The 25,319-nt window shown below is 37.6% G+C and overlaps 1 protein-coding gene across 1 annotated transcript in view; it reads left to right on the plus strand.

Moving 5' to 3' along the window:
• AGGF1 (angiogenic factor with G-patch and FHA domains 1) overlaps positions 1-25,016 on the plus strand; it is a 50,892-nt gene extending 25,876 nt beyond the window's left edge. The window contains exons 6-14 of the mRNA XM_003123715.5: positions 606-936; positions 1,785-1,896; positions 2,927-2,978; positions 9,478-9,579; positions 10,570-10,735; positions 11,797-11,879; positions 14,374-14,501; positions 16,337-16,436; positions 17,660-25,016. Of these exons, the coding sequence (XP_003123763.1) occupies positions 606-936; positions 1,785-1,896; positions 2,927-2,978; positions 9,478-9,579; positions 10,570-10,735; positions 11,797-11,879; positions 14,374-14,501; positions 16,337-16,436; positions 17,660-17,860 (1,275 nt within the window). The 3' untranslated portion in view covers positions 17,861-25,016. The remainder of the gene's footprint in view (positions 1-605; positions 937-1,784; positions 1,897-2,926; positions 2,979-9,477; positions 9,580-10,569; positions 10,736-11,796; positions 11,880-14,373; positions 14,502-16,336; positions 16,437-17,659) is intronic.

A 25,319-nucleotide genomic window follows, 5' to 3' on the forward strand; every position in this document is an offset into this window, starting at 1 on the left:
AGTATAAACTACACTGAATTTTGATGACTTAGTACAGAAAAATCTATGCAAAATATTTTAGTAATATATTTTATATTGACTATATTGCTCAATGTTAGTTTTATATATAACTAATAATCTTTTGCAAATACTGGGTTAGATGAAACATCAAAATGAGTTTCATCGGCTTCTTTTTACTTTTTTAATGATCCTACTATAAAATTTTAAAGTATAAATATAGCTTGTGTCTTTTTGCTTTGTTTTTTGGACAGCATTGATCTAGGCTGTCTCATAGTCCAAGCAGTATGTGAAAAGGTCTGGACTGGGAGAGTTAAGACATTGAGAATAGATAAGGAGAGAGAATTGGGATAAATTTACACAGTCTTTTAGCACTTGGTAATTGATTCCATATGGTGGTCAAGGAGATGTCAAAGACTTGATTTGGATAAGTGGATGGTAATATCGTTAACCAAGAAAGGGAACATGAAAGGAAGAGGCAGTAGAGATAATAGCTATTGTTATTTCACTGTGCATATATCTTCACTAATTCATTGAAAAAGTTCGCATTAAACATTATAAGATGGTCATATTTAAGATTATTCTCCTCTGTTCCCATCTCTTTCCAGAATTTGAATTCAGAAGATCAGAAAACATCCAATATTGAACAAATAAACTGCAGTGAGGGAGAAGATTTTGCAAATGTGAAAAAGAAGGCCAAAATAGACATTCATTACAAAAGTAGTCCCCCCAAATTGACTGTTCCAGTTAGCGCAAAGACTGTAGAATCTCCTCTTAATGAAAACATTTACAATTCGGCTTCATTTAAAGATGAGAAAATCACAGAGACTGATAGTGAGCCAGAGGAAGGTGAAATTACAGACTCTCAGACTGAGGACAGTTATGATGAGGACATTACCAGTGAAGACAGTGTAACTGCAGAAGATACTGAAGATGAAGGTAAATAAATAACCGTTATTTACTCTTACATGAATAACCAGCCTGGTCATTATAAAAGTGCAACACAGTTAAAAATGTTAGTAACCCATGTAATATATCTGCCAAAAAGTGAGCTGATGGTTTTAAAGCGATTATTTTAATGATATTATTGAAAATTACGTGGGCCACCATTTGGTTGTTTTTAGAGTAGAATGTGAATAAATGACTAGTGCTTGGATACTGAAGTTTCATTGCACTGAATGGCCTAGCCAGTAGAACACAAAACCAAGTTACCTACTTTCTAATTCTAAAGTATGTACTGTCCGTTTTAGTGGATTCGATATTTGTTCACTTTTATAACTGAGAAAGGGAAAGCAATTGCCTTTATTTAAAGTATAGTCCATGAATTCAGCTGCATAGGTATTACAGTAAATCTAATGTTTTTTTACTTGAGGATATAAAGACGTACTTTTTAAACCTAGGATTTCATATTAGCGTATATGAGCTTATTTTTTTCTTAATGGCACTTCTCATTTTTTTCTTAAAAAGGCAGACTCTGTTTTTTTCTAGCTTAATATAAAAATGCTTTTTGGGGAAATTTTCAAATTCCAAGATCTTATAAAAGAGAGTAGATTTTTTTACATAGATGCATATTATGTTTAGGTTGATGAGTTTAAACTGATAACATTGTTAATTAAGCCTTACTATATATGTCATGTAGCAAAATTTTAAAAGTTTGTTTTAAACAGAATGAAGATTTATGATCAATATATTTTTATTTTATGTATGCCTCCTGCTCATCCCTAGACATTTCTGATTTTTTTCCTATAGCATTTGAATTAGTGTTTACTCATTTCTTTCTTTGGCAGATGAAGAAAAAATTTGGCCCCCATGTATTAGAGTAATTGTTATTAGATCACCTGTGTTGCAGACAGGATCACTTTTTATCATTACAGCTGTAAACCCTGCTACGATTGGAAGGTAAAAATGTTTAATGTTACTATTATATTTGTGTATTTGTCTTACTCCAGTGAGTTTGCTTTTCTTAAGCAATTAATCATTAAAGGTCCTTAGTACTTGGAGAGGCAAAAAATGACATCCATGTCCCACCCTCTCTCACTCAAAAAAGTACTCTGACACCTTTTATTGTTGCTTTTAGAAGTCACTTGGAGATATAACTTCATTGTCTCTAAAGGGGACTGCCTGTGTAAAGAGATAAAGTCTTGGTGATACTTTCCACAAGAGATTTTTGTCATTTTCTTACCTTTTATACTACCCTTTTTAGGTTTAAATTACTTTCTTAAACCCAATATGTAACTCAACCAGCTTGATAGAGGTAGGTTTTAATATGAGTAGGATAGTTTCAACTTACTTTCCTTACAATATCTTAATTTAAAATTCTTGGAGAATAGTATGCTCTTTTTTATATGTAGTAATGTAAGTGGAATGTAGTCAACAGATGTGGAATAAATGATATTAGTACAAAGGATATTTTGTCCCCTTGGATGTTTATTAGCCTTTGACAGATGTACCAGAAAGTAAAAGTAATTCTGGAACCTTCATTCAAGCAGGAAATTTACAGTAGCATTATGGAAACCAGATTTAGTGTGATGGAGAGATTTGCATTTTAACATTGTCTTTTAAAACACACAAAAAAATCTTTAAAAAATATTTCCATGTCACTGTAAGTGCTGAATTTATATATGCTTCAAAAACAGAGCTCCTGTCGTGGCTCAGTGGTTAATGAACCCGACTCGGATCCATGATTACATGGGTTTGATCCTTGGCCTGGATCAGTGGGTTAAGGATCTGGCGTTGCCTTGGGTTGTGGTGTAGGTCACAGACGTGGCTCAGATCTGGCATTGCTGTGGCTGTGATGTAGGCTCACAGCTGTAGCTCCAATTCCACTCCTAGCCTGGGAACCTCCGTATGCCATGGGTTTGGCCCTAAAAAGACGAAAGACCAAAAAAAAAAAAAAAAATTGTTAAAGACATTTCTCTTAACTCTGCAGAGAAAAAGATATGGAGCATACTCTTCGAATCCCTGAAGTCGGTGTCAGTAAGGTAAGCTCTTTGATTTTTTTCAAATATAGCTCCCTAGATATGGTTTTATAAATCATTATGGCAGGAAGCTTAGAGTTTCTCCTATTAGAAGGAAAGGTTAATATTCAGTATAGTAATGGTAAGGAAAGCAATGCAGATTTGTTTGTTCCACCGCTTGAGAAAATAAAAATTCTTTATCACAATTTGGGTGAACTGAAATTATATTTAAATTTTATCAGTCTGGAGCAGGAGTAGAAAATGTAGAGTAATTATTAAAGTAATACCCATTTAACATGTTTTTGTTTTTGTTTTTGTTTTTTTGTCTTTTTTTCTTTCTTTCTTTCTTTCTTTTAGGGCCGTACCCACAGCATATACAAGTTTCCAGGCTAGGGGTTGAATCGGAGCTGTAGCTACTGACCTACACCACAGCAACACAGGATCCAAGCCGTGTCTGTGACTTACACCATAGCTCACAGCAACACCAGATGCTTAACCCACTGAGCAAGCCCAGGGAGCAAACCTGCATCCTCATGGATGCTAGTCAGATTCTGTGTCCACTGAACCATGATGGAAAATCCAACATGTATTTATTAAGTAAATAAATATGCTAGATGTTATGGCTGTTCAAAACTAATCAGACCTAGGGTTCTCTCATGGCTCAGCAGGTAAAGGATCTGCTCTTGTCACTACTGCAGTGCAGGTATAATCCCTGGCCAGGACTTCTGTGGAAACTTTTGCATGCTACAGGCATGGCAAAAAAAAAAAAAAAAAAAAAATCAGGCCTTATTTGGGTTCCTTAATGCATGGTTACTTCAGTCCAAGGTATTTTATTACTCAAGAACAATCTCTCCTCTACCACCCAAGGCTCTCCATTTACAACTTTTCCTAGTTGAGTCTCTAATGGTTTTAGGAAAAAGAACAGTTGGATTTTTCAAAAAACAAAGAAGAACAGAGTTCAAAAAAAACCAAGCTGCCATGTAAGTTATAAATAAACAAGTGGTTTAGCTTCCAAAACTCATGATATATCATACTTACCTTTTTTCTTTACTATGTTTTCTGTAGTTTTCTCCCTCCCTTTATGATTGTTATCTTTTCTTCTTCTTTTTTTTTTGGACGTTTCATCATCTGCTTTAATGGAGTCTAATACAGTTCTAAAGTGTATTTTTGGTGATATTTGTCTTTTTGGAATGAATTTGTTTCCCAATTATTAGTTTGAAAATCTAGTTATTTGTACTTTGGACTCATTCAGAGGGAAGGAAATCCTTGTGATCTTATTTCTGACCTAATTATCATGCTTTTTTTTTTTTTTAACTTTCTTATGACCTTTGATTCTTCTGCCTTCAAAGAATATCCAAGCTGCAACTTAAATAGCAAAGAGGTCCTCCTTCTCCCACTGTAGTCTAAATGTAGGTAGTTCTTAGGCGGCAGTTCTGTTTTTTCTTTCTTTTAAACGAATATGTCCGCTGGTGGGGTAGATAATTTGTTAGCTGTGTGAAATCAGTTTTATTTATTTATTTATTTATTTATTTATTTGTCTTTTTGCTATTCCTTTGGGCCGCTCCTGTGGCATATGGAGGTTCCCAGACTAGGGGTCGAATCGGAGCTGTAGCTGCCAGCCTACGCCGGAGCCACAGCAACGCGGGATCCAAGCGGCGTCTGCAACCTACACCACAGCTCACGGCAACGCCGGATCGTTAACCCACTGAGCAAGGGCAGGGATCGAACCTGCAACCTCATGGTTCCTAGTCGGATTCGCCAACCATTGCGCCACGACAGGAACTCCTGAAATCAGTTTTAGACTATATGTCACACATACCCAGGTATATGAAAAAGCTTAAAAAACAAAACAAAACACAAGAGTTCCCGTTGTGGTTCATCAGTAATGAACCCAGCTAGTATCCGTGAGGATGCAGGGTTGATCCCTGGCCCCACTCAGTGGATTGAAGATCCTGTGTTGGAGTGAGCTTTGGTTTAGGTTGCAGACGTGGCTCAGCTATGGTGTTGCTGTGGCTGTGGTGCAGGCTGGCATCTGCAGCTCCAGTTCGACTCTTAGCCTGGGAACTTCCATATGCTGCAGGTGCGGCCCTAAAAAAACCCAAAAAAACAAAAACACAAATGCCTCATATTAATATTAAAGGAAAGACAGAAATGAATATTTAACCATTGGGTAGGAGAGGACCTTCTGAGTTTAAAAGAAAGGAAAAAAATCAGAGAGGAAAAGGTAACTTTACATGATTTCAGTTTGAAGTTCTTTATATGTTAAATAATTTAAAAGGCAGACTAGGACAATCAGATAGATTTGATGAAATATATATCCTTAATATTTTAAAAGGTCATACAAATTCACTTTTTGAAATCCCAATGTGAGACCAATAGGTAAATGAGTGAAGGAACGTAAATAATTCACAATAGATGAAATATGGTTAACATATGAAAACCATTTAATATTTCTAGTAATATAAATACAAGTGAGGCCAAGATGTCAGTTTTCATTCATCATATTTATTAAATATCATTCCTGTTGAGAGCATAATTTAGAACAGCTCTTTGAAATAAACCCTTTGATACAGTTATCCTAAACCTAATTGAAAGAAACGTATGAAGGACATGAAGAGAAAATTTACCTAAATGAAACCTAAAAGGAATAGGAAACCTAAATGACTAATAAATATAAGAAAAGGTTTCAGCCTCAGCAGTTATTTGGAAAATGCAAATTAAAATACCAGTGATGACAGCCAAAGAGAATAGACCTGTGGTTGCCAGGTCAGAGGTGGGTGGAGGAGGGATGGACTGGGAGTTTGGGATTAGCAGATGCAAACTGTTATATATAGAATGACTAAACCATAAAGTCCTGCTGTATAGCACAGGAGGCTATATTAAGTATCCTGTGACAAGCCATAATGGAAAAGGATGTGAAAAAGAAAAAAAAAATATATCACAATAAATTAACATTGTAAATCAACTTCAGTAAAATAAATTTTAAAAAATCACAATGGTGAGATTTAATTTGTCCTTTTATGCTTGCAAAAACTAAAAATTCTGATTAATACCATGCGTTGAGTAAGACTGTATAGAGCAACAAGAATTCTTATAGATTGGTGTTGGGAATATAAATTGGTACAACCACTTTGGAAAATGACATAGGAGTTCCCGTTGTGGCTCAGTTGTAACAAACCCGTCTAGGATCCATGAGGATATGGGTTTGATCCCTGGCCTCACTCAGTGGGTTAAAAATCTGGTGTTGCCATGAGATGCGGTGTAGGTTGCGGGCGCAGCTTGGATCCAGCGTTGTTGTGGCTGTAGTGTAGGTTGGTAGCTATAGCTCAGGTTCACCTCCCTGCCTGGGATTTAACCTCCATATGCCACCTCCCTAAAAAAGACAGGGAAAAAAAAAAAAAAAAGAAAATGATACGGTGGTATCTAGAAGTTAAGGTTTGCATATGCTATCTGTGGCTTAGCAGTTTCATTCCTAGGTGTATATCTCAAAGAACCCCTTGCATTATCTGCAAGAAAGTATGTATGTACAGGAATGTTCATAGAGATATTTTAAAAAATAGTAAAGCCTTGGAAAAAACCTGAATGTGGTTATCAGAAGAATACAAAGATGGTGGTACAGCAATGTAATGAATTAACACTAAGCAGAATAGCACACCTGTGCACAATAGCTAGATATACCTCACAACATTAAGCCAAAGAACCAAAGTAAAAATACACCTTATATTTAACAAATATATAGCAAATGTATGTTAGCATACATTTGTCAGAACTCATCAAACTGTACACTTAATACCTATGAATTTCCTGTCTATAAATTATAGTAAAAATCATACAGTATGATTCCTATTATATCAGGTTCCAAAAAAGACAAAATAAGCATATATTCTTTTATGGATATATACATATATAGTAAAAGTATAAACAGATGTATCATTATTAAATAAACATCAGACCTCTGAAAGGAAGGGTGGGGGGTAGAGTAATGTACATATCAATGGAAAAAAATTTTTTTTTAAGTATCTGAGGCCAATTTGGCAAAATTTATTAAAGCTGGATCATAGGTAGAAATTTTCAGTGTATTTTATGAGTTTGAAACATTTTATAACAACTTTATGTTTATGAAATTTTTTAAGAACAATTTGAGATACAGTCTACGTACCATATACAGTTTACCCATTGAACGTGCATAATTCAAAAGTTTTCAGTGAATTGATAGAGTTGTACTACTGCGTCCAGTGCTGTAGGGCAACGGGAGATCCTGAAAGAGGGACGGCACAGTATAACAAAAAACACAAGACTTTTTTTTTTTTGGTCTTTTTGCTGTTTCTTTGGGCCGCTCCCGCGGCATATGGAGGTTCCCAGGCTAGGGGTTGAATCGGAGCTGTAGCTGCTGGCCTACGCCAGAGCCACAGCAACGCGGGATCCGAGCCGCGTCTGCAACCTACACCACAGGTCACGGCAACGCTGGATCCTTAACCCACTGAGCAAGGGCAGGGACCAAACCCGCAACCTCATGGTTCCTAGTCGGATTCGTTAACCACTGCGCCACGACGGGAACTCCAAAAAAGACAAGACTCTTTTACATCTAGAAAGTGGGGGACCAGGAGGCACACTGTTCCGCAGGACAAAGGCACCTAGGCTTTCACTCACATGACTTATTAGGGAAGGTGACGTAGATTAATGAGCAAAATCAGGTGCAGGCAATGATAAAGCTCTCTCAGTGGTTGTGCTTTTGCATGTGCGCCAAATTTGTTTTCTGCGGAGTTCTGTAGTTCATTGGTTTCCAACATTGTACAGTCATCACCGCAGTTTCAGAACATTATCATCACCGTGAAAAGAAACGTCATACTCAGTAGTAGTCACTGCCCCTTTTCTCCTCATCTCTGTAGCCCTAGGCACCCACCAGTCTACCTTCTATTTCTGTGGATTTGCATATTTCATGTAAATGAAATCATGAAATATGTGGTCTTTTGTTACTAGCATTTTCACTTAGCATGTCTTCAAGATTCATCCATGTTTTAGCACATATCACTAATTTATTTCTTTTTATTGCCAAATAATATCCTATTGTATGGATGATACCATATTTTCTTTACCCTCTCATCAGCTGATTGACATTTGAATTTTTTCTATTTTTCGGCTGTTAAGAATAAGGCTGCCGGAGTTCCTGTTGTGGCTCAGTGGCTTAAGGACCTGATGTCTCTGTGAGGATGTAGGTTCAATCTGCCTCACTCAGTGGGTTAAGGATCTGATGTTGGTGCAGCTGTGGCATAGGTCACAGATGAGGTTTGGATCGGGTGTTGCCATGGCTGTGGGGTAGGCTGCAACTGCAGCTCTGATTTGACCCCTAGCCTGGGAACTTCCATGTGCTGCAGGTGAGGCCATAAAAAGAAAAAAAAGAAAGAATAAGGCTGCTGTGAATATTGCATGTACAAGTTTTAGTTTGGACGTTTTTATTTCTCTTGATACCTATTTCAGAGAGAAATGTTGAGTCAATATGGTAACTCTGTTTAACCTTTTGAGGAACTGTCAGACCTCCACAATGCAGCTGCACCCTTTTACATTCCCACCAGCAGTGTCTTGTATATGAAATTTTAAGTTAAATATTCCTTCCGTTTTCTATCCAATTAAGTAGACATGTTTTGTGTACATGGCCAGCATGTGTGAGGCACTATATTATGTACCTCACTATTGAGCAAATTGTTGTTAAGCAGTATAGTGACATTCACATACGCAGTAATTTCATACAATGTGTCGTATAAACAAAGTGCTGTGGACCAGGAGGGAGTGACTAGTCCTGAGTATTGAGAATTTGGAGAACTGCTCTGAGAAATTGATCTTGACAGTTTCTTTTTTGTTGTTGTTGTTGTATCTTTTTTGTTGTTTTTTTGTTTGTTTGTTTTTTTGCTATTTCTTGGGCCGCTCCTGCGGCATATGGAGGTTCCCAGGCTAGGGGTCCAATCAGAGCTGTAGCCACCGGCCTACGCCAGAGCCACATCAACGCGGGATCCGAGCCGCATCTGCAACCTACACCACAGCTCACGGCAATGCCGGATCGTTAACCCACTGAGCAAGGGCAGGGACCGAACCTGCAACCTCATGGTTCCTAGTCGGATTCATTAACCACTGCGCCACGACGGGAACTCCTCTTGACAGTTTCAAATCACCTTTTGTATTAAGAATTTTTAATGACATGTACAAATACTTACATTAGGTAAAAAAAAATTATCACAAATTGTATATATAGTATAATCTCAACTACATTATAAAAGTATAAAAGGTAGGACACATACTAAATTATTAATGATAGTTATAGGTGGAATTATAGCTGACTTTTTCTGTTGTAGCCTTCGCATTTCTACCAAAAGCATTAATACTCATTCGGAAAAAAAAGTATTAAAAATAATAAAAGTTAAATTATCAGAAACTAAAGTCCATTGCTTCTTATCAAAGACAAATTCTTATCTGTGGTTAATGAAAAAAAGTGTAATACTTTACAATAACCTGGTTTCTTTTTTTTAAGTTTCATGCAGAAATTTATTTTGACCATGACTTACAAAGTTATGTCCTTGTGGATCAAGGCAGTCAGAATGGTACAGTTGTTAATGGAAAACAGATTCTTCAGGTGAGTGGATTAATTAAATACTTGTACATTATTTTAAAAACCTGGGTGGAAACTTTTTATCCCCGAGGACCATAGTTACTATACATAAGATTTATTTTAGGAGTTCCAGCTGTGGCTCTGAGGGTTAAGAACCCGACTAGTATCCATGAGTGTGTGAGTTCAATCCCTGGCCTTGCTCAGTGGGTTAAGAATCTGGGATTGCTGCAAGCTGTGGTGTAGGTCCCAGACGTGGCTTAGATCTGGTGTGGCCGTGGCTGTTGCCATGGCCAGCAGCTGTAGCTCTAGTTCAACCCCAGCCTGGGAACTTTCCATGTGCTGCAGGCACAGTGCTAAAAAGAAAAAGAAAAAAAAAGCTATTCAAAGTAAATGTTCTTATAGAAACTTTAGAGGCCATCCTTTTTATGTGTTTTTTATTTGTTTAAAAAAGTTTTAATAGAAATGTTAAACTGGAAACTCCTTCAAGGCAGGGGCTGTGTCTCTCCAGTTAACTCTTCTTTCCCCAACATGTAGCAAAGTGCTCAGCACATAGTAAGATAATGTATGGAAAGAAGAGAAGTATTATTCTTAGTCTGTAAGAATAAAAAATATAATAGAACTGTATTTTCAAGAGAAGAGGGGAAGGGGGAAATAAAATGCACTTATCTCCTTAACACTTCATCTTTTTGACTATAATGATATTCGTTTAGTGGTAGATTGTTTTATGTTTGGGTTAGGTATTTCTCTGATAGAATTGGGCATGGGTATCGGGAGATTAGTGGATTTTGATAAGATAAAAATTAGAAGTTGCTCAGTTCAGCTGTCTTCTCTACTGGTAGGATATTATGTATCATCCTCAAGTTGTGGAAATGTGTGTATGTGCTCATGTCTGTATCATTGAAAACCATCTCAAATATTTGTTGATATAATCAGACATTGCTTACAGTAGACATAAAATAAAATAATCATATGTAACTCTCTTGAATTTGTTTTGTAATTTTTTTTCCCCTTTAGCCCAAAACCAAATGTGACCCTTACGTACTTGAGCATGGAGATGAAGTGAAGATTGGAGAGACTGTGTTGTCCTTTCACATTCACCCTGGCAGTGACACCTGTGATGGCTGTGAGCCAGGGCAGGTTAGAGCCCACCTTCGTCTTGATAAGAAAGACGAACCCTTTGGTAGGTGAAACATGTTGTTTATGTGGGAGTGATGACTTTCCTCTTTAATTCAATGGAGTGTTCTAAAAAAGTGTCAGTTAACTGCCAGCTTCATATCTAACTGATAATACTCATTGAAATACATATATTTTGGTGAATATTATAACATGAGACTAGGAAATGACATGTATTTGAAATTTGAGACCTAGCATATTAGAGTATGATTCTAGTTGATTTTTTTTAAAGGATAATTTAGCTGTACTGTAGCCGCATTAGGTTACTTTCTGACCAGGAGTGGTAATTAACAGCTGTTTTCGCTAATCCAGTTTATAGGCTTTTGAAGCAGCACTGCAGTACTAGCTAAATGTCCTTCAAAAGAGCAATTATGAAATAATTAAATGAAGATTGGTTTCCCTTTAACATCTATTTATTGATATAAAAAGTTATCCACAATTAAACTGTTGTAAAATAGTAACATAGAAAATAATAGGCCAAGATATTAAGAATTATTGGTTAATGAGTTCCCATCGTGGCTCAGTGGTTAACGAATCTGACTAGGAACCATGAGGTTACGGGTTCGATCCCTGGCCTCGCTCAGTGGGTTAAGGATCCAGCGTTGCCATGACCTGTGGTGTAGGTTGCAGACGCGGCTCGGATCCCGCGTTGCTGTGGCTCTGGCGTAGGCCAGCAGCTATAGCTCCGATTCGACCCCTAGCCTGGGAACCTCCATATGCCGTAGGAGCGGCCCAAAGAAATAGCAAAAAGACAAAAAAAAGAAAAAAGAAAACTCAAAATAAATACTTCTTCATTTGGGATTCTCTTATAATAATCATATTGAAAAAGTATGATGCTTACTGTTTCTTTCAATATCTAAATTATAACATTCCTATAATCTTTGGGTTTTAGTTTACTTTCCAAGTAGATTTAATTACCAAAATACTGAAAGGACATTATCACAACCCAGCATCCTTTTGTATTGATTTCTTTGAATTTCACTATTAGTTTTTCATTGTTAAGTAGACAGTATTATATCAAATTTAGGTTTGTTTTTTTTTTAAACCAAACTCAATTTTTCCTTTTAGTTGGTCCAGCACTAAGTAAGGAGGAAAAAGAGTTGGAAAGGAGAAAAGAATTAAAGAAAATACGAGTAAAATATGGTTTGCAGGTAAGGATATTAAATGTTATTACATGTGTTAAACTGTGCATCTGGTTTTGCATAAAACTGCCATTATATGAGCATAGTCCATTTTATATTTAAAAAGAGCACTATTTAGAGTGATTTTGAGATTTATGTAATTCCTGTTAGTTGTTTACTGTTTATCTCAACAGCTTTTGGGGTTGGAGTAAAAAAAGTGATGATAATACCGTACATTTGAATAGCTATTTCTGGTTTTTAAAAAACTTCCATCAAAATGATACCATTGAAGAACATAATTGGAGGAATAATACTGCGTGATTTCAAGACTTCTTATAAACTACAGTAATAAAGCCAGTGTAGGATAGTGCTGGCAAAAAGAGAACCAAGATGTAGATGGAACAGAATGAGGACAGAAGTAGATGAATATGTTTATTGTATTGATCGTGATGGTTTTATAGGTGCATACTAATCTCAGAAGTACCTAACTATCCACTTACTGTAATTTATTGTATGTTAACTATTCCTCAATAAGGCAGCTTTAAAAATTACCATTTGATCCTATAAGTAGACTAAGAAAGTGATTAATATTGCCAGTTTACACTGGAGAAACTAAAGCTAAGGGTCACCCAGCTACTAAATGACAGAACTAAATACAGAATCTAGATCTTAAGTATATTTGTCTAGTGCACTTTACACTTTATGAAGATGTCAGAAAAGATGCTGCCAAAATAACATGTTATTTTGCAAAATTGGTATTTTTTGTTGTTACTGTTGTACTGAGGGAGAAAAATCGTAGTAGAAAAAAATGTCAGGTTAATTTGGGAGGAAAATAAAGGATATATAAGGAGAGAATAAAATGTTTTCTCAAATTTTAACTTGGAGTTCCCATCGTGGTGCAGTGGTTAACGAATCCGACTAGGAAACGTGAGGTTGTGGGTTCGATCCCTGGCCTCGCTCAGTGGGTTAAGGATCTGGCGTTGCTGTGAGCTGTGGAGTAGGTTTCAGACGCGGCTCAGATCCTGAGTTGCTGTGGCTCTGGTGTAGGCCGGTGGCTACAGCTCCAATTAGACCCCTAGCCTGAGAATCTCCATATGCCATGGGAGCGGCCCAAGAAAAGGCAAAAAGACAAAAAAAAAAAAAAAAAAAAATTAACTCAATTTCTGTATTGTTTTCTGGGGTGAGGGGGGAATGGGATTAGTGGTTCTGTATTTTTCTTCTCTGGGTTTTTGGTTTTGGTTTTGGTTTTGGTTGTTTTTTTTTTTTTTTTTTTTTTTTTTCCGGTTTTTTTAGGGCCTCTTCCACAGCATATGGAGATTCCCAGGCTAGGGGTTGATTTGGAGCTATAGTTGCCGGCCTACAGCACAGTCACAGCAACGTGGGATCTGAGCTGCATCAGTGACCTACATCACAGTTCGTGGCAATTCTGGATCCTTAACCTACTAAGCAAGGCCAGGGATCAGACTTGTGTCCTCATGGATACGTTGGGTTTGTTACCACTGAGCCACAATGGGAACTCACTCCTCTGTTTTGAAAGCAAAATTAAGTAAAAATTTCTGTGGTACTTCCCTTGCATTGCTGTGGCAGTCCCTAGCATCATTTTAGATGAATGTTGTACTTTTAAATGTAAAGATTAGCAAGTAATGGAGTTCCCTTGTGGCACAGTAGTTAAGATCTGGTGTTGTTACTGCTCTGGTACAGGATTAATCCCTGCCCTAGGAACTTCCACATGCCATGGGTGTGGCCAAAAAAAATTAGCAAGTAATAACAAAGGGAAGAAAATCCTTCTTTGAAGCCCCAAGCTAAATTGCTTACCTTTTTTGTGCCACTGCCATACCTTGTGTATACCTTCGTCATTGAACCAGTCATACTGTAGCATGCTAAAGACTGCATGCATTTCAGGATTATGAATTTCTTTGCATTCTGTCTAGCATAGAGCTTAACTCAGTTTTAATATTTAACTCACTATTTGTTGAGTGACTGGTTAACTATATAATGAAGCTGTATAGAAGCAAAAAGCTATTATTGCCAGAATAAAGAAGTATTAGCTTTTCATCCATTGTAAAAGACTTTCTACATTTTTCCCTTCTAAGGAACTGTATCAACATATTTTAGGTCCTTTGGAATTTTCAGTTCCTTGGAGAAAAGGAGAAATAGATTTTTTTCCAACCCCAGGGGCTATTTCTTTGAATTCTGGTAGTTCATATGAGAATACAGCATTAATTCAAAATGTGCTACATTGTCACTATATTATTTTCTTATGATTACATATAACAATGTATGATTTATATTTTTCTGTATATAATTTATGTTGCAGCACAATTTGAAATGATACATTTTAAAGACAATAAAATAAAAATATTTAATAACATAATTGTCTTAATTTATATAATGTCTTAATTTATGTTGTGGCTTGTTTAAGAGACCACATTGGACCATATTTGCCAAGCAAGGTAAACATGCAGACATTATATTTTTATTTATCAGTTTTGATTTTCTCAATAAATATTTCATGTTTATGAAGAATACAGACTATGAAGATGAAAAGGCATTGAAGAATCCAAAATATAAAGATAGAGCTGGAAAACGTAGGGAGCAGGTTGGAAGTGAAGGAACTTTCCAAAGAGATGATGCTCCTGCATCTGTTCATTTGTAAGTATTAATTTTACTTGCTTGAAACAGTCTTTGTACTGTAGTCACTTTCATAGGGTAATCTGATTTATAGGGCTGTATAATCCGATAGGTAACCTTTAAAGGAATGGCTTAAAACAGGATGGGAGCTCTGCATCTGTTTCCGTTTTCCTCTTACTGTTCTATTATTCCCTAGAAAATTACTGATCTTATATGTATGTATACATACATAGTTATCACATATAGGCTTAAACACATACACATATGCATAGCTAACATTCTAGCCACCCAATTGAGTGAGCATGCTTTTATATACTAGAATAGAAAGCTGGGCTAGTAAGAAATTGGTATGGACTGATATTTTTAATAGTTATTTCAATTCTCAGCTACTTTTGTCCTTGATCCTAAAATACTTTTTTAATTATTTATTTTTCTTCAATTCAGTTCTTTTCTCTTGCAGTCTTTTTAAGGCTGTACCCTTGACATATGGAAGTCTCAGGCTGGGGTCAAATGGGAGTTGTAGCTGCCAGCCTATGCCATAGTCACAGCAACACCAAATCCCAGCCGCATCTGCAACCTTCATTGCAGCTCATGGCAATGCCAGATCCTTAACCCACTGAACGAGGCCAGGGCTCAAACCCACGTCTTCATGGATTCTCGTTGGATTTGTTACTGCTGAGCCACAACGGGAACTCCAACAAAATTTTTTTTTTTTTTTTCCTGTCTTTGTGCCTTTTCTAGGGCTGCACCCATGACATATGGAAACTCCCAGGCTAGGGGTCAAATCGGAGCTACAGCTGCCAGCCTACACCACAGCCACAGCAACACAGGATCTGAGCCGCGTCTGCAACCTACATCACAGCTCACAGCAACACCGGATCCTCAACCCACTGAGCAAGGCCAGGGATCGAACCTACAACCTCATGGTTCCTAGTCGGATTCGTTAACCACTGCGCCACGATGGGAACTCCCAACAAATATTTTTTAAGGTTTAATATTTTTGAAATAATTGCTGGAGAATATGAAAGTTGCATTACAGTTAAATTAGAAGACAAAAAATTAAACACGGTCTGACATTGCTTGGTTTATTGTTGAGCTAATTTACATATTTTGGAGAACTGAGAAGACATTTTATAGAATATAAGTATAAAATACTCTTAGACCAGCAGACCATAAAATCATAAAACAGAATGCAAATACTTAATGAGAGGTTTCGTTTTAGCTATTTTTTTGATGTTAAATTCACAAATGTAAGTATCATTATCCATGATATACCATGTGATTAACACATTGCAGAATACACGTCTTGGTCAAGAAATAGAAAATTATCAGTCACCCCAGAAACCTACCCTCCTAGTACCTTCCTAACTACTATTCCTCTCTTGTTCCCAAAGGTAATCATTCTACTGACTTCTAACAACATTAGATTAATTAAACTTATTCTTAAATTTTAAATGAATGGAGTAATTGCGTATTTATTTTTTGTCTGTGTTCTTTTTTCCAGCACTACTTTGTTAAGTGCATTTCATTTTTATCACTGTATATTATTCTTTTGTATGAATATGCCACAGTTTATCCACTTAACCATTGATGGATGTCTAGATTATTTCTGATTTGTGGTTATGTTAGATTTGCTGCAAAAACATTGCTGTCCATGTCTTTTGGGTGCACCATGTACATGCTTTTCTGTTAAGTAGTATATGTATGAGTAAAATTTGTGTTTCTTCGACTTTATTAGGTAATACCAAATAGTTTTCTAATGTGGGTGTCCCAGTTATTTTTAACTCATTAGTTTGTTACAAATGTGACTTAAATGGTTTTTTAGAAATCAACTATTATCTTAATTTTCTTTAAAGTGAAATTACTGATAGCAACAAAGGTCGGAAGATGTTGGAGAAGATGGGTTGGAAGAAAGGAGAGGGCCTAGGGAAGGATGGTGGAGGAATGAAAACTCCGGTAAGACTTCTGCTTCCTTTTATTCTTTATTCTTACAACAGAATATGTATGCCAGGTGTTGCCTTAAGTTCTGGGAGTATCGTAGCAGGCAAAGACAGACATGATTGCTGCCTCTGTGGCAATCGCAGCTACCAAATCTATGTTTATGACTTGTTTTGTTTTTAATGTTTTTAGGAAGCCTTCATCAGACAAGGAAAGTAAATGTTATTTCCTGAGCCATAGGTTCTTCTGTATCTTTTCATTATTTTTATTGACTTCTTTACTATGTCGGGTACTAAACATGCAGGAACAATCATGTTGTTACTTTACAAACAGTCAGATTCTATACTAGCTGGAGAATCTGTTTTAAGTTTAAGATTCAGAGCATGTAACAAACAATGGAGAGAATCCTGTCTGGAAAACAATACAGTGATTTAATTCTGCAGTCCCGTGATTCATCAGAGGTTCAGATTCTCTCAAAAAAACTTAACAAAGTGGTAATAGGACTAAAGAACTTTCTTGATTATTACTTGGTACCTAAAGAAATAATGGATGCATCAATGAGTTTAATGTCACTTTGCTCTTTTCATTGAGGTACAGTAGGGAGAAAATGGGTTTTGTACTCAGGTTAGAATATGTGCTCTAACTGTGTAATTCAGGGCAAATTTGGACTTCAGTTTTCATATGTAAAAATGGGGATAATGAGAACTTTTTCAGGAATGTCTGAAAATAAAGCCCCTGGGATGGTGCCTGACATACATTAGGCACTTAGTAACTGGTGCCTTATAATAGTTCTCAAAATAATGAGGTCTTCCCCTCTTTGTATGAAAATAAATAGTCAGGTTCTCTCTTTACGACTCTTAATGTTTAACCTACCTGTTCACTTGCTTAGATGAGGCTAGGACAGTAGGTTTAAATACTTCCGTTGCCTTTACTTCTGGTAAGAGTGTATGACAGATTGACTCTGCAGCATCTCAGGGAAATTTTGTGATTGCTATTTAAGGATCATTCTGCTTTCTGTAAAGTCACCCGAACTTAGGATAACCAAGATAATATAGAAAATTGAGTTTAAATTCCATGCATAATCTTGTATTATTGTGTGTATTTGATGCATTTGACAGTTTTTTCTTATGCATCAGTCTTCTCTCATTCAAAGAATTATAGTTAAAGTACCAAATTGGATAGAGCAGATTTCAGTGTGCTTAGATGATACGATAAGTTCTCTGCTAAATTTTTGGTAACAGATCCAGCTTCAACTTCGGCGAACACATGCAGGCTTGGGGACAGGCACACCATCCTCAATTGAAGATGTTCACCTTCTCCAAAGCAAGAACAAAAAGAACTGGGAGAAAGCACGAGAGAGGTTTGCTGAAAACTTCCCAGAAACTAAATCTCAAAAAGATGTGTCAGGGACCGTGCCGTGGGTCAAAGGGACTGTAGAGTGAAAGTCAGTTGTAGAACACAATGAAGCTTTTTTATAGAGTTTGGAAACTCTTGTTTTATTGCAGAAATTTTTCCTCCGTAAGAGTCGGTTGCATGAGGGAACTGTGTCATAATGTACCCCCTCATGGTTCAGAAATGTGTAGTAAAGTGTGGTTTGCAGCTTTTTTAAAAAACATTTTTACAAACTAATAAATAGTCACTGAATCAAGTTATGCTGTGAGTGGACTAAAGTTCACAGAGCACGGATGAGCTTATCAAACTTTGCTATTTTATTTTGTCATTTGCAAGACCCATACAAGCAACTAGCCATGTAAGCAAAATTCATGTAACCACTAATGACTTCAATGTACATTTTTCCTTGTCTCCTTTTATTCATTATTGTAAGATGCATAACAAAAGAAACATCAAAAGTTTATAAAAACAGTTCTAACTATATGCATCCTTCTTTGTGCCCTTTAGAATAGACAATGTTGAGAAAACATGGGTAGTGTATAAATTTTATTATTTTTGAGGTAACCTAAGTAATGTTGGAGAACTAATGAACAGGTGACATGTAGAAAATTAGTCTTTCATTGTTTTCTTCTGTGAAGAATCTGTGAATTTGTACTATATATTAAGCATTTGCATTTGGTTTGTTTCATAGCTGATATATTTAGATATGAACAATTGAGTACAGTATTGAAATATTCAATGTGCTAGCATTTGTAGTTTTGATAAATCCTGTTGCTGGCAATGGAGTTGTGCCAGAGAAATCTGATTTCTACTGCAAAAGGATTACCTAGCCAAAGCCTCAAACTCAAGATTTGTTTAAAAATGTCTTCAAATGCAATAAAAACCTCATAACATCAAAAAGTGATTCCTTGAACCAGAATTTAAACATATTGGTCTGCTTTGAACTCATGACCAGCCAGAATTTTCCTCTTGAAATTGGCAGCACAATAATGAAAGCGTAACCCTAGATTTTTGGAGACTGCAGTGCAGCTTTCTGAGTGCAGGTGTCACTGCTCTGCCAGTTATTGCTGTTTTCTATTCAACATTTCTCTCAGCTTTTGGCTGGGAAGTCAGTATTGGAACTGATCTTTTCTTACCAGTGAATATAAACTCTAGCTCCTTCATCTACTATAGAGGAATATCTTTAGGATATAGAAATAGGAAAGAAAAATTCTGGGAAAAAAATTGTACAATAGGGGAGATAATTCAGAAAGAAAGGCTACTTGTTGGAATTTCTAGTCTAAATAGTACAGGGTACTCAGGAAGAAAGAGGGACGTGGAAAGAAAACTAAATGTGTTACTAAAGGTGAGATATATGACCAAACAATGGTTAAGGCACTATAGGCCTAAAATGGAATAATTGAGTCCTATAATTCCGAATCTGGGTTAAGTATTTTTCTGTATCCTTCCTGGCCACCTGTATATTCTGAAATAGGCACATTAGTCTTGGAAGCAATAGGAGTGTCCTGAGTAATTTTCTCTAAAGTAGAAAAATTATGCATCTAACTGTGGTTTTGGTACTGGTGCCCTGTATATAGGTAGCAATATAGGACCTTCAGAGTAAACTTGCTTCTGGTAGATCTCACTCATTGGATTAGCGTACAACTGTCTATATAATAGTTCTCATTTTTATTATTAGATTGTGGAAAACTTTTGCATTATTTTCTTTTGTTAAGAAAATGGAAACTTGAAAATGGTGATAAAAATTGAAATATATGTGATATTTGCATTATTAAAACCCTTGGCAGATCTCAAGTCTCAGGGCTATACTATATACTGGTTAAAGCACTGAATAATGTCTGGTTTTCTTTCTACCTGTGAAATGAGAATAATATTTATCTCATATGTTTGTCTTGAATAGAAAATGAGACAATGTATATAAAAGCACTTTGTTAACTATAAAGGTAGTACAAGTGTGAGCTTCTATTTGTTTAGAAGCATAAATGTGGATTATGTACAATTTGAATTACACATAAATTTGTTTTGTGTCTAATATTTTAAATTATAGTTTATTCACATAGTATATATACTCTTACTAATTTAATAGCTTTTGTGGGTTTTTTGGGGGTGGGGTGGTGGTTACACTTGAAGCACATGGAAGTTCCCTTGCCTAGGGCTTAAAATCAGAGCTTGCAGCTGCCAGGCACAGCCACAGCAAGGCCAGATCCGAGCTGCGTCTGCAATCTACACTGCAGCTCATGGTGACACCGGATCCTTACCCACTGAGGGAGGCCAGGGATGGAACCCACATCCTCATGGATACTAGTTGGGTGTGTAACCTGCTGAGCCACAGTGGGAACTCCATTTATGGGTATTTTTTTTTTAATTATCTTTTATTAGTAACTAGATCGTAAACAAGTCACCCAACATCCACAAATAGCTGTTCCATCTCTTTCCTTTTTTTTTTTTTTTTGACTTTTTGCCATTCCTTGGGCCGCTCCTGTGGCATATGGAGGTTCCCAGGCTAGGGGTCTAATCGGAGCTGTAGTCACCAGCCTATGCCAGAGCCACAGCAGCGCAGGATCCGAGCCACGTCTGCGACCTACACCACAGCTCACGGCAATGCCAGATTGTTAACCCACTGAGCAAGGGCAGGGATCGAACCCGCAACCTCATGGTTCCTAGTCGGATTCGTTAACCACTGCGCCACAATGGGAACTCCGGTGTTTTTTTGGTTTTTTTTTTTTTGTTGTTGTTGTTGTTGTTGCTATTTCTTGGGCCGCTCCCGCGGCATATGGAGGTTCCCAGGCTAGGGGTTGAATCGGAGCTGTAGCCACCGGCCTACACCAGAGCCACAGCAACATGTGATCCGAGCCGCGTCTGCAACCTATACCACAGCTCTCGGCAACGCCGGATCGTTAACCCACTGAGCAAGGGCAGGGACCGAACCCGCAACCTCATGGTTCCCAGTCGGATTCGTTAACCACTGTGCCACGACGGGAACTCCCGGTATTTTTTTTTTTTAAGTGGAATTACAAGTCACTGAATTTGAGAAATCCAACATCTTACATCTTGTCAAAACATGAGAAGCTGCCAAAATTTCAGAACAGAAGAAATCATCACCATGAGAATAAAATAACAGAAATTGTTTTCTAGAATTAGTTAGGAAGCACTTTTTCTCAGAAAGGGGGTATTTTTTTTTTCTGCTTTAAATTTTACTTCTGATTTTTCATTTATTCTAGTTGTGAATTTATGAGAAGTTATGGTTCACCTGATTCAAACACCCTCCTGCTTTTCATGTGAAAGATTATTTCTTAATTTTCAAAGAGCAGGCAAGTGAAGATAGAAATTACCCACAAGGGGAAGTAAGGGGTGTCAGAGATTGTGTACAGATGCCGTCCTGTCAAGTGGTGAGACGGGTGTGTTTAGTCGGGATCTGGAAGGCATTTCTGGACCCAGCACCTAAGAGTGTCCTTAGGAACAGCTGCAGGTGTTTTCCCCATTGTGGTGTTTAGGTGTGCTTCTTATTTTTGCAGGGCATTACTTATATCTCTGCCTTGAGTCTTTGATCTAAAACGTTTCATTTTACTTTTTCAGGCGTCGAAGTGGAAATTTGGATTCTTTAAAATGAGTTGGCGTTTATGTGTGTGTCTGTGTGCATCAGGGCCCAGGCTTTCTCTTTGCTTTTATGCTTTACTATTCCTAGTGCTGGCTTATGGCCTTGTGGTTGCAAAACGACTTTTGGAACTCTAGTCATCATTTTCCTGTCCAAAGCAGGAAGAAGGGGAGCGAGAGCAGCGTTCACCTTGTTCTGTTTTATCAGGAAAGCAAACACTTACTCAGAATTCTCAAAACAGACTTCTCCTTAGGGTCATTAGCCAGAACCTGGTAACATGACTGCCCACAGCAGCAAGTGAGATCGAAAAGATGGGCAACAGGATGGTCTAGGTTGGCTTAAGCCAATCAATCATGAACCATCACTTAGGGCTGAGCATGTTGCTGTTGGAACAAAAACCAGGGTTCAGTGATCAAGGCAGAAGGGGGACAGTGGCTATCGAATGGGCAGGTAACTGCCAGATAATCCAACTGTCCATCAGTGAGGGCTGGGAGTTGATTAAATTGTGAAGCAGTCCTACTGTGTCATACTTTGTAGCCATTCAGGTGAGTAAGGTAGAACTGTGTACCATGGTAGAGAAGAATATTCTTATTACATTATGGATTTAAAATAGCTTGTAGAAAAGTATGTATAGCATGATCCCATTTAAAAAATATATCAGGGTACATATCAAATTGTTAATATTAATTACCCAAGGAGTGAGTAGACTTTCACTTTTCATTATTTCTATATTTGAACTTTTAATACATGTAAAACTGTGCAGTTAACTATGTGTATTCATACGCATTTATAACACCAGGAAGTAGAGAGGCCTTCAGGGCTCAACCCCAGGTATTTTCCCTCACACTTATGTGCCCAATTTCATTTACCAGTTATACTCCATGGCTTCCAGGTTGTCTTAGCCAGCATACATAACCAACTCAGAGTCCCCTTAAGTGTAGCTTATCCAAGAGTGAACCCAGAGTCTTCTCCAAACCCAGTCTCTTCCAGTCTGTTCTCTCGGCTGGCAGCACCATCTTCCCAATTATGCAAGCCAGAACCTAGAAGTCAGGCTCTGTTTCATGACCACCATCCCCTCTCCTCATCCCCGTAGTTTCCAATACATTAAATCACTTCACTGTCACTACTCACCTGGATTATTCTACTAGCTTCCTAACTGGTTTCCCTGCGGTCACTCCTTCCCTCCAGTCCATCCTCCACTTTGCAGACATAGTGTCTTCACAACTATTTCATCATCTCCTGTTTAAATCCTCCCAGGGCTTCCTGTAACTCTGAGGATGGAAAGCAAAATTCTAGCCCACAAGACCCCACCTGGTCTAGCCACTGCCAGCCTTTCCAGCCCTGTCTTGCATTGCCCTCCCACTCAGTCTTGGGGCTCCAGCACACTGGTGTTTTTTTCAGTTCCTAAAACATGCCATGACCTTTCTCATCCCAGGGCAGCCTGTCTTGTTGTGTCTGGAACTCTCTTTCTATACCCTCTTACCTAGTTAATGCTGACATATTCTTTAGATCTCTGCTAATTGGCTCTTCTTCAGGGATGTCTTCCTTGTCTCTCCAGACTAATTGCCTTTGGTACGTGTTCTTGAAAATCCGTATTTGTTCCATGTAAACTAGTTATTTTGAATCACAGTTAAATATTAATTAGTATGATTCATGTAATACTTGTCTGTCTAGATTCTTAAATACCATGTAAGTAAGATTTTCTTTTTTCTCACAAGTACATTCCTGGTACCCAGTAGCATACACTTACAGGCAGAGCAATGGAAGAGTAATATGGGTTTGGGGAGGCTTGATAATGGATGGAGTTTGATGTGACTGAGGAAACGTGGAAGGAACTGAGGCTGCAAAAGGAGGTAAAACAAAGTCAAACCATTCTGACCATGATCTATGTTAAGAAATACAATTTATATTTTGTATGTGTAGCTCCGTATGTGAATGTCTGTGTGTACATGTATAACAGGTTCTATATCCCAATACTTAGCCATTCGTTCATGTAGTGCAATTTTATTTTTGTTTTCCAAATCACCAATTCCAACCATGAAATTGATGTCATAATTCACTAATGGGATGTGCACTAGAAAAACACTGATCTAAAGTTTGGTTTTCAAGTTGTTTAACAGAAACTGTGGTTTGATTCTTTTCTTCCCAGTTGGATAGTTAAGAGCACTGGCTGAAGAGTCTGACTTGGATTCAGATCATAACTCCACCACTCCTGAGCTGAGTGAGTGACATGTAAAAATTCATTTAAACCCATCTTAATGTGTTCATGGGGTTATTGGGAAATTGAAATGAGAGAAGGCCTGTGTGGCACTGAGCACAGTGTCTAGTCTACAGCAAGCCCACAGATAGTAGCAGCTGTCGCTAGAATTATGTGTGCTGTCCATACCAAGGGCACAGTTGTAGGAGTAGAATTTGGAAGTGGAGGTGGTTATTGAAGTCTAAGGAGAATGATGGATGAGGCGAGTCAGTGGATGGGCTATCTTTAGTCCCAAATGTGGACAATTCTGAATCAGGAGCTGGGTTTCTTAATGAATATTGGAGAATGTACAGGTGACTGGTGGACCATAGACAGTGAGAAAGGGTAGAAGGTATTGTGGGTGACTCTTTGAGGTCATCCTCAAAGAAGTGTATCTGTACCACTTTGGAAATGAAGCCATTGGAGAAAATGACAGGGAGATGTTACAGGCCACTCTGGCTCTCAGTGTCTCTGGGAGCAGGGGAGCTACAGAGAGACCTCAAAGAAGAGTTAAATTTCAGATGTTTTTACTCAAGAATCCTTCAGCAGCATGCATTCATTCAGCAGATAGCCTCCAGGCATATAGTATAGGCCAGGCACTATTCTAGGCACTCAGAAACAGCAGTAAACAAGCTGGGTAAGATTTGCTGCAGTCTTGTTGCTTAAATTTATTTTTAGATAGTATTTGCTAGAATGCAAAGGCCAAGCAAACACATGAAAGTCTTAATAATTCCAAAAAGAGTATTAATCCAAAATAGTTTCATTTCAAATTTTTTTCAAAAGCCAAAGTTTTGGGGGTGGAGAGAGAAGGAGCAGTTTGTTGTTTTGATGTTTTCAGATCTGTCTCTAAAGTAGACCTTTTTAGGGGAATCTTGTAATCTCCACCCTCAAAATATTTGAGGAAGGTTGTTTTTGTTTTGTTTGTTTTGGGGGTTTTTTATATGTCTTTTAGGGCCGCACTTGGGGCAATATGGAAGTTCCCAGGCTAGGGGTTGAACCGGAGCCGCAACTGCCGGCCTACACCACAACCACAGCAACGCAGGACCGGAGCCACGTCTGCAACCTACACCACAGTTCACGGCAACGACAGATCCTTAACCCACTGAACAAGGCCTGGGATGGAACCCATGTCCTCATGGATGTTAGTCAGATTTGTTACCACTGAGACACGAAGGTAACTCCTGCCTTCAAAATATTTTAGACATGTTTTTGAGGGTTTTGGATAATGTAGACAACAGTAGAACTTTACTCAGGCTTCATTCAGCCCCTTGTTTAATTTTGTATTTCCTCTCATTACGTTATAGTAACTCTAGCTGTTCAGATATTGGGGTTTTGTGGTTCTAAGCCTGAACAATAGAGCATGGAACCACCAAAAGAAAAAAAAAGGCAACATTTATCAGATCGTTAGAAATCGGAGTTGATGGAGAACATTTAAATCAAAAAGTCCCTGGAGGATGAGGAGCAGACCCAATAGGGGAAGCTAGTGTGATGGAGACAATGTCTTGTGCTTGCCACGTAAGAAGGACTTTCAAGAAATTCTTCCAACAGAAAGCTAGCTTTCCTCATCTATGTTAAAATGCCATGCTATTTCGTTGCCCAAAAAGCAAGACAGGGAAAAGTTGGTGGAGTACTATTAAATATATTTAAATATGTGCCAGTGTGTTACTTAGCTTCCAAT

The sequence above is a fragment of the Sus scrofa genome, chromosome 2, assembly GCF_000003025.6.
Source record: "Sus scrofa isolate TJ Tabasco breed Duroc chromosome 2, Sscrofa11.1, whole genome shotgun sequence".
NCBI lineage: Eukaryota > Metazoa > Chordata > Mammalia > Artiodactyla > Suidae > Sus > Sus scrofa.